The 17,488-nt window shown below is 42.7% G+C and overlaps 1 protein-coding gene across 4 annotated transcripts in view; it reads right to left on the bottom strand.

The window, feature by feature from the left end:
• The window catches only part of LOC139583714 (matrix metalloproteinase-16-like), a 74,230-nt gene extending 57,613 nt beyond the window's left edge, over positions 1–16,617 (bottom strand). For all 4 annotated transcript variants that reach the window (XM_071415087.1, XM_071415088.1, XM_071415089.1 and 1 more), the window contains exons 1-2: positions 16,125–16,617; positions 121–269 (exon numbers count right to left, since the gene is read on the bottom strand). In XM_071415087.1, coding sequence (XP_071271188.1) covers positions 121–269; positions 16,125–16,250 — 275 coding nt within the window. In that variant the 5' untranslated portion in view covers positions 16,251–16,617. The remainder of the gene's footprint in view (positions 1–120; positions 270–16,124) is intronic.
• Positions 16,618–17,488: the final 871 nt, after the last annotated feature.

The raw sequence follows: 17,488 nt of genomic DNA, 5'->3' as shown, positions 1-17,488 counted from the left end.
AATGATTTAGAAAGCACCTTGCATCCCAAATAACTACTCATTCTGTGATCAAGATGAATAATTATGTTCATCGTCTTTCTCACACCGATGCCCTACAACATGCAAAGTGGTGAGACTCACTCTATAGTGTTCCTGTCCAGCGATCCTGTGACGTTGAGGCCATAGAGACGCTGCATGGCAGCGATAGCAGACTGCATGGTCTGGGCCGTCCGCAGGACCGACATCCTGGGGTCTGTTGGGGGAAGGTAGCCATACCTCTGGAGCCATGTCTGAAGGGGGGAGAGGGGGAAGGAGGGGGGAGAGAGAGAGAGAAAGGACACAGAGGTGAGTTATCAGCAAATGGTCAATATGGGTCAAATAATGTACAATTCCAATAAGGTAGGCTTTACGTATAGTACTTTATAAGAGGCATTGAAACCCACACAACCATGAAACAGTGGTGTAATGTACTTAAGTAAAAATACTTTAAAGTACTACTGAAGTAGTTTTTTGGGGTATCTGTACTTTACTATTCATATTTCTGAAAACTTTTAGTTTTACTCCACTACAATCCTAAAGACAATTATGTACTTTTTACTCCATACATTTTCCCTGACACCCAAAAGTATTGGTTACATTACGAATGCTTAGCAGGACAGAAAAATGGTCCAACTCACGCACTTATCAGGAGAACCTCCCTGGTCATCCCTACTGCCTCTGATTTACTTTGTTTGTAAATTATGTCTGAGTGTTGGAGTGTTCCCCTGGCTATCTGTAAATTTAAAAAACAAGAAAATCGTACTGTCTGGTTTGCTTAATATAAGGAATTTGAAATGTTTTATGATTTTACTTTTGACACTTAAGTATATTTTAGCAATTACATTTACTTTTGATACTTAAATATATTTAAAACTAAATACTTTTAGACTTTTATATTTTACTGGGTGACTCACTTATACTTGAGTCATTTTCTTTAAGGTATCTTAACCTTTACTCAAGTATGACAATTGGGTACTTTTTCCACCACTGCCATCAAATATGATTAAAGTGAAAAAGTAATATACTATAAATTCAACCATAACCCTGCATGTAAAAAACTCTTAGTTGAGGAAGCAATGCCATTTTCAATTTTGGTAGTTGTTGGCACTTTAAATTATTTCCAAAAAGTGCCCATGCTAAAAATGTCAAGTGTCCATCCAGGCAGGAGGATTTCAGCAGCCAGACAGCAGCCTCTAGCCACAGTGTTAGTGAGGAGACAGGCAGAGAGACAGAAAGAGAGATCCTCTGATGACCTTTCAGCGTGGGAATGTTATCTATTATCACATCGTCTGCTTGTCAGAAAGCACTCTGATGTAATGGAGCTTTCAGGGCACCCAATAAAACCGGAGATCGCTATACCAAGGGAGGAGAAGAGAGGAGATGAGAAGAGAGGAGATGAGAGGCGAGGAGAGGAGAGGCGAGGCGAGGCGAGGCGAGGCGAGGCGAGGCGAGGCGAGGAGAGGAGAGGAGAGGAGAGGAGAGGAGAGGAGAGGAGAGGAGAGGAGAGGAGAGGAGAGGAGAGGGCCTTGGTCAAAAGCAGTGCAGAATAGAGGGAATAGGTGTATTTGGGACAGTCATAGAGTAGTAAGCCAACAGCACTGAGCTGGAAGCAGGGAATAACCAGAGCATAAACACACACCTCCCTACAGAGCTATTATGGGGCTGCATTACTGCATTACACATGAAAAAGACCTGCGCCTCTCATCTTCTCTCCTGCCTGGGAGTAAAACACAATCTCACACATACTGGAGCTCAAATCCATATCCACTCCACTCAGAGAGAGGGGGAGGGGAAGACACAGAGAGAAAGAGAGAGGGAGAGAGAGAGAGATATCGAGAGGGAGAGAAAGATAGCTGCACAGAGAAAGGCTTGGATTAGAGTCTCACCAACAGAGAGTCTCATTACTCCAGCAATGTGTTCACACAGACTCTTGTACGACCAACACAACCAACAGGCTACAGTGGAACACAGACAGGCCTAGTGGTAGAAAGGAAACAACCTGACATACAGGCATGTGTGAAACGTGTCCAATATTCGTATATTGAGGGCAAATGTGAAAATACTGCCATCGCAGCAGAAAAACCCAAGGAGACAGCTATTGTAGTATTACAGTATGACGTCTAAATTGACATCCCATATTTCAATCAGATATAGTGATTGGCACGTAACAGTACAGGAGGTTGACTGATCCTTGATGCACTGACTTCCTGATCCCAAAAGACTCTGGGTAGGGAGTGAAGTAAAGAGAGTCCCACACACAGTGGCAGTGACAGTTTGTCACTTGACTGTCTTCTACATGGCAGGTGTCAAACTGCTGTGTGGAGAAATGGTGTGAGAAGAGGAGAGACGAGGAGAGGAGCCAGGGGAATAGAGCAAAGACTAGGTTAAAGCCTTGTGATTGCTCTGATTCATCACAGGAAAGCACATAGACTACTACTGTACCGTATGCAAACGCCACACTTACATTCAGAAAGACAGAGAGACCAGCGAAGAGCGGCAGATAATGAGACAGATCTCCAGCAATTGTCATCCTCCTCACATTCATTCTCAACCTGCATCAACCCACTACTGACCGTAGCAAGACTCACACACGATGATATTGTTCTATTCGATCCAGACCTAACATGAGGGATAATGCCAACTGCTCCATGCTTCAGGACGGTAGTGATCTGTAATACAGTGTGAAGTATGCAGGCTAGTTTACGTTCCACAGAGCACTCACTACATCAGACATTGAACTGTTGAGAGGGCTTATTCTGCCCCACTGCTCCTCCTGAATCACACACACCCTTGCATACACACACACACACACACACACACACACACACACACACACACACACACACACACACACACACACACACACACACACACACACACACACACACACACACACACACACACACACACACACACACACACACACACACACACACACACACACACACACACACACACACACACACACACACAGGGAGCCTTTCAGGATAGGATTCAGTGTGAACTAGACATGTCATCAGTCCTTCCACATCCCTGCACCTCGTCACCTCATCACCTCTCTGTGTTCTTCCTGCTGGATAGAGTCCCAAATGTCACTCTATTCTATATTCCCTATTAACTGCACTCCTTTTGACCAGGACCCATAAAAGCATGGAGGAGAGGGAGATGTTGTTTTATTTAAACAACCTCTTTCTTTCTTTCTTTTGATATTTTCTGTAATGTTCTTATTTGTCCATGCAAGGGTTAAAATACAGCGAGCTGTTAAAGTGTCTCTCTCTCTCGCTCTTCTCCATCTGTCCTTTGAGCCTTTCTCTCCTCATCTTTTACCTCGCCTATTCTCTCCATCTTTCCCTCTCTATGCGAGGGGATGATAACACATACGGCGTGTGTCAGTTATTCTCAGGGCTGAAACGGCCCCTGGGGCGGACAGAGGCTAGATACAGTCCAGTGTGATTCCTAGTGAACTAGTCAGGTAATGACACTAGACACCACCTATAAATACACAGAAACAGACACACTGTACTGTACAATACCCAATAAGGAAAACTACGCAAATAGACTGATCATCGAGTTCAGTGAACGTTGTATTTTATAACTTGCTAGTGTATTGGAAAGCCACAACCCTCAGCTTTCAGGAACACTTGATAATCAGCAGATTATACACTCATGAGACAAGGATTGATCCATCACTGTAAACTTGTAGAAAAACACATGAGGGATCTGCAGGCCCTGAGAAATGTACTATAGAGGATCTCTCTTTCTCTATCTCTGTCCTTTTTCTTCTGTATATCTCTCTCCCTCTTAATCCCTATTTCTCTCCCCCTCTCCGTCTCCCTATCGCTCTTTCTTTCTTTCTTTCACCTCCCCCCCCTCCCGCTCTCTCTCTCTCTCTCTCTCTCTCTCTCTCTCTCTCTGCCCTTCGACCACAGCTCCTGGACGACATGGAAGCTATTACAGTAAAAGACTATCTATGATTGTGCTGTCCCAGCACTTTTCTGGTGCTTCGGGGGGTATAACAGAAATTAGGATGAAAAGTGCACCGTTTAGACATTAGGTAAACAACGCCACCACTATTCAAAAGCGTTATCACATTGTTTCCTGTGAGTCAAATGGGGCTCAATTGTTTTGCTAGGAATTAAAATGTACATATATTTCAATGCTCAGCACAGTTAAAAGCAGGGAATCGCTTTGAATTTGAAAAATGACGTTGTACCACTGTCGATGTGCTGTTCCAGAAGAATGTGTTCTGTGTGGAGGAGTATTATGTCAAATGTAAAAGCTATAAATAAACCAAAACAACAAACATCTGGGTTGGAGTTGTATATATTGTGAGGCATCTACATCCCAAATGACTCTAAATGACTCTATACTCTATTCCCGATTTTGTGCACTACTTTTGACCAGCACCCATAGGGCCCTGGTCAAAAGTAGTGTACTAAATAGGGAATAGTATGTCTTTTGGGATGAAATCAAGTCCCCTAACACAGTTCAGAAGCTAATTAAAGTGTAGTCTAGGCCGTTAGCACTGTGAAAAATGTGCTTTCAGGCTATGAGAACAAACTTTCTTATCTAAAAGCACAAGTGTTGCAGAAAGCTGAATTAGTATTTTAGAAAACTGGGGCTCACAGTCACAATTATGATATAGCCCAAGGGATTACAGTAACACATTGTCAACAAAAACAACAATTTCCATTATGATAGTTGTGTCTTTGAATTAGGCTAGGATAGCCTAATTAGGCTACTTAAGTATTAACCTATTTAAAAATCTTGCCAGAAGTCAAGGCTTGCGTCCCAAATGACACCATGTTCCCTATTTAGTGCACTAACTTTGACCAGGGCCCATAGGGGCCTCTTAGAAAAAAGGGTTCAAAAACTGTTCTTCGACTGTCCCCATAGGAGAACTCCTTTTAGTTCCCTGTAAAAGCCTTTTGGGTTCCATGTAGAACCCTCTGTGTAAATGGTTCTACCTGGAACAAAAATAGTTCTACCTGGAACCAAAAAGGGTTCTTCAAAGGGTTCTCCTATAGGGACAGCTGAAGAACCCTTTTAGGTTCCAGATTAGAGGTCTGCCGATTATGATTTTTCAACGGCGATACCGATACCGATTATTGGAGGACCAAAAAAGCCGATACCGATTAATCGGCCGATTTATATATATATGTATTTGTAATAATGACAATTACAACAATACTGAATGAACAATGAACACTTTCATTTTAACTTAATATAATACATAAATAAAATCAATTTAGTCTCAAATAAATTATGAAACATGTTCAATTTTATTTAAATAATGCAAAAACACAGTGTTAGAGAAGAAAGTAAAAGTGCAATATGTGCCATGTAAAAAAGCTAACGTTTCAGTTCCTTGCTCAGAACATGAGAACATATGAAAGCTGGTGGTTCCTTTTAACACGAGTCTTCAATATTCCCAGGTAAGAAGTTTTAGGTTGTAGTTATTATAGGAAGTATAGGATATTTCTCTCTAAACCATTTGTATTTCATAGACCTTTGACTATTGGATGTTCTTATAGGCACTTTAGTATTGCCAGCCTAATCTCGGGAGTTGCCAGGCTTGCTCATAAATAGCGCTGTGCTTCAAGCATTGCGAAAAGCTGCTGGCAAACGCAGGAAAGTGCTGTTTGAATAAATGCTTACGAGCTTGCTGCTGCCTACCACCGCTCAGTCAGACTGCTCTATCAAATATCAAATCATAGACTTAATGATAACATAATAAACACACAGAAATACAAGCCTTAGGTCATTAATAACTATCATTTCGGGAAAAAAAACATTTATTATTTCAGTGAAATACGGAACTGTTCCGTATTTTATCAAACAGGTGGCAACCGTAGGTGTAAATATTGCTGTTACATTGCAAAACCTTCAATATTATGTCATAATTATGTAAAATTCTGGCAAATTATTTACGGTCTTTGTTAGGAAGAAGTGGTCTTCACACAGTTCGCAACGAGCCAGGCGGCCCAAACTGCTGCATATACCCTGACTCTGCTTACACTGAACGCAAGAGAAGTGACACAATTTCAGACACCACATTGATTATATGCAACGCAGGACAAGCTAGTTAAACAAGTGATATCATCAACCATTTGTAGTTAACTAGTGATTATGTTAAGATTGATTGTTTTTTATAAGAGAAGTTTAATGCTAGCTAGCACCTTACCATGGCTCCTTGCTGCCTGCACTCGCGTAACAGGTGGTCAGTCTCCTCGTGGATTGCAATATAATCGGCCATAATCGGTGTCCAAAAATGCCGATTACCGATTGTTATGAAAACTTGAAATTGGCCCTAATTAATCGGCCATTCCGATTAATCGGTCGACCTCTATTCTAGATTCCACCTTTCTTTCTAAGAGTACAGTGCTTAGGGTGCCATTTGGGACAAAGATCAGGGAAGTAAAATGTGTACACGTAAAGCTTGTGTTCCTGTCAAACCAGCCATCAAACCAGCTACATTCTACAGCCATCTGCCAGATCCATCAACATAGACAGATTGATTTAGAGGGATCAGCTCTGTCGTGGTTTGCCCGTCTCCCTGTGGGACAATAACGATGACAATCACATAACCCTTTAGCATTAGAAGGGAAAAGGAGGGGGATGGAGGGTGGCGAGAGGGGAGACGGTTGGATATACGGGAGCCCACCGTCAGTCATTTAGTGTTCCTTTGTACAGTCGTCCAGTCATGTCTCTCGTCTGTCAGCCTGTGACTTACGGCTGTCCGTGTCACGCTATGACACCACTTCAACTATTTGAATCTTGCAAGAGCACGAGCAGATGCAGAGAGAGCAAATGATGAGTGTTACACGCGTGTCTCTAGTGTGGACACTCTCTTTCGCTTTCTCATTGATATACAGTATTCATTCTCCCCTTGATCTGGTGTCCTGGCACCGTTGTCTATGTAAGGGTTCAGGACTAAAGCACAGGCGTTTGGCTTTTCATGTCAGACAGGCTCCCACTCAATATACTAGTATTTCTCTCCCTGTCCTCCTCTTCCTAACTCGATAATGATCAAGCTTGTAGGCCCAAACAACTGTGTTCAATAGAATCGGAATGGGCAACTCTTGGCCTTCTGTCATTGTGGATCACCTCAACATGACTTGGACTCTTTCAAAGGTCACAAAACTGCACAAAAGAGCAACCTAAAAGTGTCACACAAAGAACATGTACCAATCAGAGATTACACTTATACACAGATTCATCACAAACTACACACAATGACAACATACACCTAGCTACAGGTAGTTAGTGACAGACAATAATGTATAATATGAAAATGAACTACAGTAGCTCCTCTGTCAGTGTCTGTGTGTTGGTCACCTCAGTAGCTCCTCTGTCAGTGTCTGTGTGTTGGTCACCTCAGTAGCTCCTCTGTCAGTGTCTGTGTGTTGGTCACCTCAGTAGTTCCTCTGTCAGTGTCTGTGTGTTGGTCACCTCAGTAGTTCCTCTGTCAGTGTCTGTGTGTTGGTCACCTCAGTAGTTCCTCTGTCAGTGTCTGTGTGTTGGTCACCTCAGTAGCTCCTCTGTCAGTGTCTGTGTGTTGGTCACCTCAGTAGCTCCTCTGTCAGTGTCTGTGTGTTGGTCACCTCAGTAGCTCCTCTGTCAGTGTCTGTGTGTTGGTCACCTCAGTAGTTCCTCTGTCAGTGTCTGTGTGTTGGTCACCTCAGTAGCTCCTCTGTCAGTGTCTGTGTGTTGGTCACCTCAGCAGCTCCTCTGTCAGTGTCTGTGTGTTGGTCACCTCAGTAGTTCCTCTGTCAGTGTCTGTGTGTTGGTCACCTCAGTAGTTCCTCTGTCAGTGTCTGTGTGTTGGTCACCTCAGCAGCTCCTCTGTCAGTGTCTGTGTGTTGGTCACCTCAGTAGTTCCTCTGTCAGTGTCTGTGTGTTGGTCACCTCAGTAGCTCCTCTGTCAGTGTCTGTGTGTTGGTCACCTCAGTAGTTCCTCTGTCAGTGTCTGTGTGTTGGTCACCTCAGTAGCTCCTCTGTCAGTGTCTGTGTGTTGGTCACCTCAGTGGTGAACTCATATGAACTTCCTGTGCCTGTCCCAGCTGGGTAGTGTCAGTGGATCGCTAGATAACGAGCTAGCGCTACATCATGCAGGCTCACTAATTAGCCTGGCCAGGAAATCAAAGGCTAACCTTTAAGGCAGTGGGAATACTTCATTAGAGAAGAGACACACACTTCCAAGAAGAGGAGGTAGCCATAGCAACACGCTTCTGGGACAGTGGCTGTCAACAAACAGTGGTGCACATGGCTGGTATATCAAATCAAATCAAATCCTATTTGTCACATGCTCCGAATACAACAGGTGTAGATCTTACAGTGAAATGCTTACTTACAAGCCCTTAACCAACAATGCAGTTTCAAAAAAATGATAATTATAAAATACCCCCCCCCCAAAAAAAAATAAGAATAAGAAATAAAAGTAACAAATAATGAAAAAGTAGCAGTAAAATAACAATAGTGTGACTCTAGGAGAGATGATGATTTGCTTGCCGTGTGGCTGTGACCCGTCTTTAGATCGTAAACAGATATTCTCATGCAGACTGCCTTTTAACAAATGACAATTCAGAACATGACACCGGCCTCTTGGGGTAGCTGACGTCACCTCTCTGCTCCTCGATTTCTCACCCTCGCCTCGGCCTGCTTGAATAATCCAGTAGGACACACGCCAACCGACCAGCAAGTAGTGCCAACCTTACCCAGGGTCGCCAAGGCAACACAGCCTGACCCACCAGCAAGTAGTGCCAACCTTACCCAGGGTCGCCAAGGCAACACAGCCTGACCCACCAGCAAGTAGTGCCAACCTTACCCAGGGTCGCCAAGGCAACACAGCCTGACCCACCAGCAAGTAGTGCCAACCTTACCCAGGGTCGCCAAGGCAGCACAGCCTGACCCACCAGCAAGTAGTGCCAACCTTACCCAGGGTCGCCAAGGCAACACAGGCTGACCCACCAGCAAGTAGTGCCAACCTTACCCAGGGTCGCCAAGGCAGCACAGCCTGACCCACCAGCCACCCATTGAAGAGATCGCTACTCCGTGTACTTAGGCTGTAGCCCTATTAGGACAAATGTCAACAAATAGCACAATGTGGTCATGATACTAGCAATACTAATGATTATTTCCTGTTCCTCTTTGAAAGTGGACATTCTGAAATAGTGACTAAATGTTTACGTCCTGGACTGAACAGAGCGCTCTGATCACTTCTGAAATTCTAGGCTTTGTTCTTTTTTTAAATGTAGACACACAAATCCAACTACTATTAAGTAAATGATAGTGTAATCAAGAAAGAGAACAAACTAACAGCGTAATCAAAGATATTTTATAACTAGTTAATCTGTGTCGTTTTCAACGGGAGCAAATGATAGTGGGCATAACAAGGAGGTGGGCAGAGCCAAGCACGAGCTAGCGAGATCCTATTGGCGCGTTCTATTATGTATTTGCATATTTCCACTAGGGAACGCCTACTCTGTGAAGTGCACGTGTGTGATAACTCAATCCACCCTTGCTCTCCTTGTAAACAACTTTTTTAAACTTTGGCAAAGGGTAAAGTTACAAAACTTAGTGCTCTCTGTTTGTAAGAGATTCTAGTTTTGGGAACAGGAAACTGTATTGAGATCAGGCTTTTCTTAGATGCCAAAATGTGCAGAATGTCAGCCCAGTTCCATCTCACTACATACTCTCCCACTGCCGGCACCTGGGCTTCCTCTCATCACCATATTTGGTCGGGAGTGGAAATTCCAACCGGATGCTTCAGATTTATACATCCGGTGAAACATCTGGCGCCTTGTTCTATCTGTGGCGTAATGGCTCTGTCTCCCAGTGACATGTTCCCACGACAATGGATAGTACTGAAAACACACGACAGGCCTACTGCTGGTGACGACTACAGACAGCTTCGCCTGTGACAGTGTGACTCTACCCTAACTAACACTGGACACTTCAGTTTCATTAAAGATTTAATAGCTCACAGAACTGCTACTAACCACAACCTCGATCAATGTATGCCTATGAAGTCTCAGAGAGATGCAGCGTGTATGAGCAGTAGAGAGGATGATAGATAATGGAAGTGAGAATAATGAAAGAGAGAAAGGTTTGAGCAGGAAGTAGAGAGAGGTGGGGGGGACAGAGAGAGAGCAAGGGGGGCTGGCAGAGAGAGAGAGAGAGAGAGAGAGAGAGAGAGAGAGAGAGAGAGAGAGAGAGAGAGAGAGAGAGAGAGAGAGAGAGAGAGAGAGAGAGAGGTGTGGTGATGGGACTGGACAAATAAACACAAACCAAGCAGCCCCTGCCCTGACCATTGAGCAGCCATTAGTACAGACCTCAGCATTGGCCTCGGTCCCACCATGGAGTCATCATAACACTGTTGGCCGCTGGCAGTACGAGACACACACACAGAGACACACACCACACACACACCACCCGCTTTCAATTATTCAGTCAGCCAGGCCTCCCAGGCAGGGTATGCCAACTGGTAACATGAGTCATGTTAGGAATGGGCTCTGTCGTTACACTTGTGCCTATGTTGTGAGTCCTAGTGACAACACATCATACCCCATGCTAGATATTTAGCATTTGGGACTGAGATTGGAATAGCTAGCTAACTGTTTGTGCTTATTATTGCGTTGTATTCAAAGACACTTGGTATTGTATTGAGGTGTACGGTCATTGTTGATTTCATAGTTTATTTCTATCAGAAATAGTACAGTATAGATACAGTAGGTATACTTCATCTCTATATTATATTCTCTCTCTGGGGTGATTTCTGTGTTTAATGTCTTGGTGTAATTCAAACCCTTTGTGACTAATCATGCAACAGTTTTACACCTGCTTCTCCGCTGGGGGAAACCTTCACTGTGTGCTAGATGTGGAGTGCCAGATAGTGGGCTCACAAGGTTATATTGCCTCAGTGTACGTCTGTAAGCATAAAGTGCCTTCGGAAAATACCCCTTGACTTTTTCCACATTTTGTTATGTTACAGCCTTATTCTAAAATGGATAAAAAACAAAAAGAACAATCCTCAGCAATCTACACACAATACCCCATAATAACAAAGCTTAAACAGGTATTTAGAAATGTTTAGAAATGTATAAAAAATAAAAACAGAAATACTTTATTCAGACCCTTTGGTAAGGGACTCGAAATTGAGCTCAGGTGCATCCTGTTTCCATTGATCATCCTTAAGATGTTTCTACAACTTGATGGAGTCCACCTGTGGTAAATTCAATTGATTGGATATGATTTGGAAAGACACACACCTGCCTATATAAGGTCCCACAGTTGTCAGAGCAAAAACCAAGCCATGAGGTGGAAGGAATTGTCCGTAGAGCTCCTAGACAGGATTGTGTCGAGGCACAGATCTGGAGAAGAGTACCAAAACTTTTCTGCAGCATTTAAATCCCCAAGAACACAGTGGCCTCCATCATTCTTACATGGAAGAAGTTTGGGACCACCAATAGTCTTCCTAGAGCTGGCCGCCCGTCCAAACTGAACAATCGGGGGAGAAGGGCCTTGGTCAGTGAGGTGACCAAGAACCCGATGGTCACTCTGACAGAGCTCTAGAGTTCCTCTGTGGAGATGGGAGAACCTTCCAGAAGAACAACCATCTCTGCAGCACTCCACCAGTCAGGCCTTTATGGTAGAGTGGCCAGACGGAAGCCACTCCTCAGTAAAAGGCACATGACAGCCCACTTGGAGTTTGACCAAAGGCACCTAAAGACTCTCAGACCATGAGAAATAAGATTCTCTGGTCTGATGAAACCAAGATTGAACTCTTTGGCCTGAATGCCAAGCGTCAAGTCTGGAGGAAACCTGGCACCATCCCAACCGGTGAAGCATGGTGGTGGCAGCATCATGCTGTGGGAATGTTTTTCAGCAGCAGGGACTGGGAGACTAGTCAGGATCGAGGGAAAGATGAATGGAGCAAACAACAGAGAGATCCTTGATGAAAACCTGCTCCAGAGCGCCTCAGACTGGGGCGAAGGTTCACCTTCCAACAGGACAACGATCCTAAGCATACAGCCAAGACAATACAGGAGTGGCTTCGGGACAAGTCTCTGAATGTCCTTGAGTGGCCCAGCCTGAGCACAGACTTGAACCCGATCAAACATCCCCGGAGAGACCTGAAAATATCTGTGCAGCAACACTCCCAACCTAACCTGGCAGAGCTTGAGAGGATCTGCAGAGAAGAATGGGAGAAACTCCCCAAATACAGGTGTGCCAAGCTTATAGCGTCATACCCAAGAAGACTCAATGCTGTAATTGCTGCCAAATGGACTTGAACAAAGTACTGAGTAAAGGGTCTGAATACTTATGTAAATGTGAAATGTCCGTTTTTTATTTGTAATAAATTAGCGGGGGAAAAACGACTGTTTTTGCTTTGTCATTATGGGGTATTGTGTGTAGATTGATGATGGAAAACATGTTTTTTAATCAATTTTAGAATAAGTCTGTAACCTAACAAAATGTAGAAAAAGCCAAGGGGTCTGAATACTTACCGGAGGGACTGTAACTATTACAGGTGTGGTTATTGAATAATGTCGTCTTCAATTCCAGGAAAAATGGGGTCTATTTGTATGACTACAGTCATAAAATGTAAAGAAACAAGTGCTGAATGAGAGCGAATGGAAATGCTGCCTTGAACTTGATTCTGTCAATGTATACAGTATATATACACACACACACACACAAATATACCATAGAGTAGAGGGCAAAAATATATCAAGTACCGTGCCAGCAATTCGATTTTTTGCCATTTACTCTACAGACCTTGAACATAAAGTAGTTCAACTTTACTAGTTGAACCTTACTAGTAGTTTGTAGTAAAGTTGTTTCACGTAAGGCAATGACGTGTATGCTTGTTGGATCAGTACACTCTGATTCCTTTTAGTCGCTCTCCACCACGGTCATATTCATTACTGGACACTGTAGCAAAACGCTTTGCAACAGAAAATGAAAACAACCGTTTGTTATTGGTCAAGTTCAGGTCGTCCCGCCCCGTTTTGGCCCTTTTGCTTCCGTTTCGTGCCTAGTGAATACAACCCAGATAACATCACTGTGGTACTGTAGCCTACAGTCAGAGGAATGATTCTTATACGTGTCTATTACCTTACCAGTCCCAGACACAGACAGGGAAATAAGCTTAAAAATCCATTGTCTCACTGTAATTACTTTGTGTCGACAGTTCTAGTTTCGTTTACATGCATAACAATAATGTACCACTAGATACGTCGCTGTACTGACAGACACAGTACCCAAGGCTTCCTTTGTCCATCACAAACGTTAATGATGTCTCCTCCACACATATTTTTGATTATCCAATGGGAAACATGCCACTTGAAAAGACACGAAACCATAATAAAATAAATGACATCATTTGGTTCTCTCTCTTCCATTATAACAAGGGCAGACTAATGTGGGGGAAATTGCTTTTTAGCAGAGTGGGAGACGGACCAAAAGAGTGAAAATGTTCAGAAATGCTCTGCAAAATAAATACTGTACAATGCCTGCTGCATTGGAGAAGAAGTAAGCAAGTTCAAGTTCAGGCCTCTCTGGGGTTATAGGACTCTCAACTAACAACCAACTAGATACAGGAAGTTGGGACCATTATTAAACTTTCCTCCAATGCCAGTGAGGATTTCTCTTGAAAATAGTCTGACCACCAATTACAGAGCAGCAGGTTTATGTCAACCGTCATCTTTTATTGTCCTCTGTGACCTATATGTGTGTGTGTTTGTGAGTATAAAGAGTTGCAGGAGAGACAGGCTGCCAGACCCACCCTGTACTGGCCAAACCACACAGATTCACCACAGTACTCCAAACCAACAACTATTTTTAGTATCAGAGGGATTTAGGGATATGAATCATAGTATTCTGGTTCTCTTTCACTTCCTCGCGTAACACTAAACACCACACACTGTACACTGTATGAGCTTTTATTCCAATGCCCATTCATTGTGTTGTGAATTTTCAACAAAGGAAAAGGTTTAATCTTAGAGCAAATAGAATAATATACCTATTGAGCTTTTTAAGGTCATACAAATGTATTTTGCTGTGGAATGACAAACACTTCCTGCTTTATAATGCAGTTGATCTGTTAGCCTTCTCTCCATGCATTGACTGCAGAAAGAAGGGACTGGAAGCTCAACATATTTGCATTACAATATGCTCTCAGTCATCTGATCTGATCTGAAGCCAGATCACAATGATCAAGGTTCTTCAGTTTCAGGCTCCTGGCTATGCTTTTGACCGTGCACCAAGACATGACTGCTTCCTAAATGGCACCCTATTCCCTTTAAAGTGCACCACTTTCGACCAGGGCCCATAGGGAGGGGTGGCCTATGTAGGGAGTAGGGTGCCATTTGGAATGCAGTCATGAGGTGGGGGAGAGGGAGGGCCGCAGCCCCCTTGTCATGTTGGCTTTGACATCTATTACTGCATGACCTGTAGCATCTGTTTTTCATCTTCACAGGTTTGTATATGTTGGGCTTGCAAATCATGTGGATATAAACCTTCTATTAGCAGTGTTAACATGCTAAATGCATAGAGATCATATAATTCATCCTATATGTAAGTATATGGGTAAATGCTTGGTAATGGGATTATGTCCATTCAATTGCAAAGGAATGACAGAGCCATTAGTTCACTCACCCTAAAATTGACTATTAACATTTTACTCTATACATGTTCTATAGTTTTGGCACACATGTTATGCAGAAAGTCTACTTTTGGCACGGACTTTGACTTTACCACACCCTCCTTTAATTTTAGGGAATGCGAGCCAAACTTCAGCTGGCACCGCCCACTTGGCAGAATATTGAGTGATAGTGGGTAATAATTTTGAACTTTTTATGAGTACCCGGTGCAGGATGGGGAGACATGAACCTTTTGAAAGAAGTCTATGTTTTTGTTTTTATTTGATTTCTTTTTATTTGCAGAAACATTTGTGTAACATCAGAAATAAACTAAGCTGTGTAGGCCTATAGCCTATTGTAAACCGGTTATAACAATTAATTATCACGTTATAAGGTTGAAATAAATGATTAGGCTACAGCATCCACAAAGCACTCCCTTGTTAAATTTTGAAACACCAGATATTACAGACAAATGTGTCAAGCGGTTAAACCAATGGATAAATAGTTGAGAACCATTCTGACAATTAGATATGTAGGCTACAGATGTAGGATGATAATTGTATCCTGTTTGCTACAGCAGGAACATAATCCTGCAGCAACTGAAAATCTGAATTATTATGTGGATTATAATTTTTGGGGTTGATACATTTTTCTTAAGGGAAAATGAAGTCTCAAATTTCAGGTGGAAATTACAAACTTCAGAAGCCTTTTTAAACCTCAAATATACTACAAATGTAACATTTCCTGTATTGCAGGACATTTCTCCTACAACAGGGAAATCAAATTAAGATCTTGATCTGTAAAGTGGGGAGTTTAAATAAATGTTCTCTAAATCCCATTCTCATTTGTCTTGGGTTGTGTGGGACATCACAAATCCAATTCCCATCCTTGCAGTATAGGTAATGGCATCACCAAATGCGCCAATAGCCTATGGTGCTACGTTATGAAAATACAAGTTATATTTGAATTAGGATACATAATCACAAATTAGATCTCAGTTCATTATAATACCACTCCAATCAATGTTCAAAGTTAGTGACCAGATATATCAGGTGGATTTATTTAACAACATCCATTGAACCATAGAAGCATGCTTTGCTTCTAAAATTGCCTAACATATGGCTATAGGCACATTCCACGTCTAAAAGAGTAATAGCGTGAGGGAAAGGTGGACCGAATGGAACAGTACTGTTGTAGCCTTTCTAGTTCGCACCTCGTAAACACTCACAAAGAGGTCTACTGTTGAAGCTAAATTCAACTCCATCCCTAAAGCATGGAGGGCTCATATCGGTTCGTATTCAAACCCCAGGCATAAATTGACACGCATTATGATCCTATTTGTCTTGGTAACTAGGAATTATTATGCATAAAACACAAGATGTTTCTATTTTTTAAATTGAAATAACAATGAATGGTCACCACCAGTGAAAAAAGCTAGCAGTACCCCGTTCCCATTCTTACCTCTACGCTGAACGGTTGTTCCTCTCCATTCACGGCACATAAAATCCACAGCAAGAATTGCAAGCACAACGTCCCTAGATAAAAGCTATTCAAACGTCTTCTAGTGTGAAATGCTAACAAAATCATAATGAAGCCCCTTAATTGTTTCTGCTTGTTTTATTAATAGTCACTAAAAACAAACGGACAAGGAGTAAATCCCTGGCGTCTCAGGCGGAGGCTAGGAGGAACATTGGTGGTGACGGTATCTCTCTCGCATGCCCGGGGAAGGAATGATCGTCGCCTCGGTTCGTCGAGGGTTGAAGAGGAAGTTATCCGGAGAAGACAATAATTCGCAATTGTTTTTCAGATGTTCCGTTTTATTTGTCCACTGCTCAGTTCTCCTCAGTGGATCCACATCTAATGCTGTTGTCAGACACATTTAGCTTGGGTCCTACACTGCGCGGCATAGCTGCTAGTTTTCAACCATAACTCGGATGACTGCGCCTGCGCTCTCTCTCCGAACCCCCATCAGAGCCGCATATTATAACACTCCCATTTTGGAGCCTGCGAGGCTCATAGCGTCACGGAATCTTGGATCATATACCAAACTATATCATCGCTATATCGTACCTTATGGACAGTAGTGGAAAAGGGAGGGGATAAAGGAGCCCGAGGTTGTTATTCCTGGGGCCAAACACAAACGTGCTACCTTAACCAAGCTAGTATGACAGAATCTGTGTTGCCCATAACATCGGTGGTTTCTGATGGTTGTTGATGATGATGATAATGACGATGAAGCTTTCGATTATGATTAGCCTATATAATTGCACAGACGACCTATTTCACTCATTATTACATGTTATTAGCCTACATGTTGCCCGTTCCATTGATGCTCTTACAGAAAACTGTTTTTAACATTTTAACACTAGGCTACTGTCAAGCAGCAACACTTTCATTTCAGATGTTCTCTGTACACTTTATTAATAGCTAATGTTGAAATGTTTCTTGTTGAATGACTTCCGTATAGGCCGTGACAGCCCAGCATATACATCTTATATGTGGTTGTATTTGAAATGACACTTTATTCACTTTATAGTGCACTACTTTTGACCAGGAGCCATATGGTTTGGTCAAAAGTAGTGCACTATGTAGGGAATAGTGGTGCCATTTGGGATGCATTAACAGTGAATGTACAGTAGTAGGCTTTGGTAAAAGCAGAGGAAATGCACTGTACGTTGTTGTCTGTCAAGTCCACCAGAGGGCAATGACAAGCTAAATGTGATATTAGATGAAAGGAAACGTGTCAGTTTACTACTTACTGTACAGTACAATAGTTACATTTATGTATATGCAAACACACAATGTCACAGTCCCATGGATTTGTA

Source organism: Salvelinus alpinus, chromosome 8 (assembly GCF_045679555.1).
Source record: "Salvelinus alpinus chromosome 8, SLU_Salpinus.1, whole genome shotgun sequence".
In the NCBI taxonomy this organism is placed as follows: Eukaryota; Metazoa; Chordata; class Actinopteri; order Salmoniformes; family Salmonidae; genus Salvelinus; species Salvelinus alpinus.
This window is presented reverse-complemented; position numbering and strand designations above follow the sequence as displayed.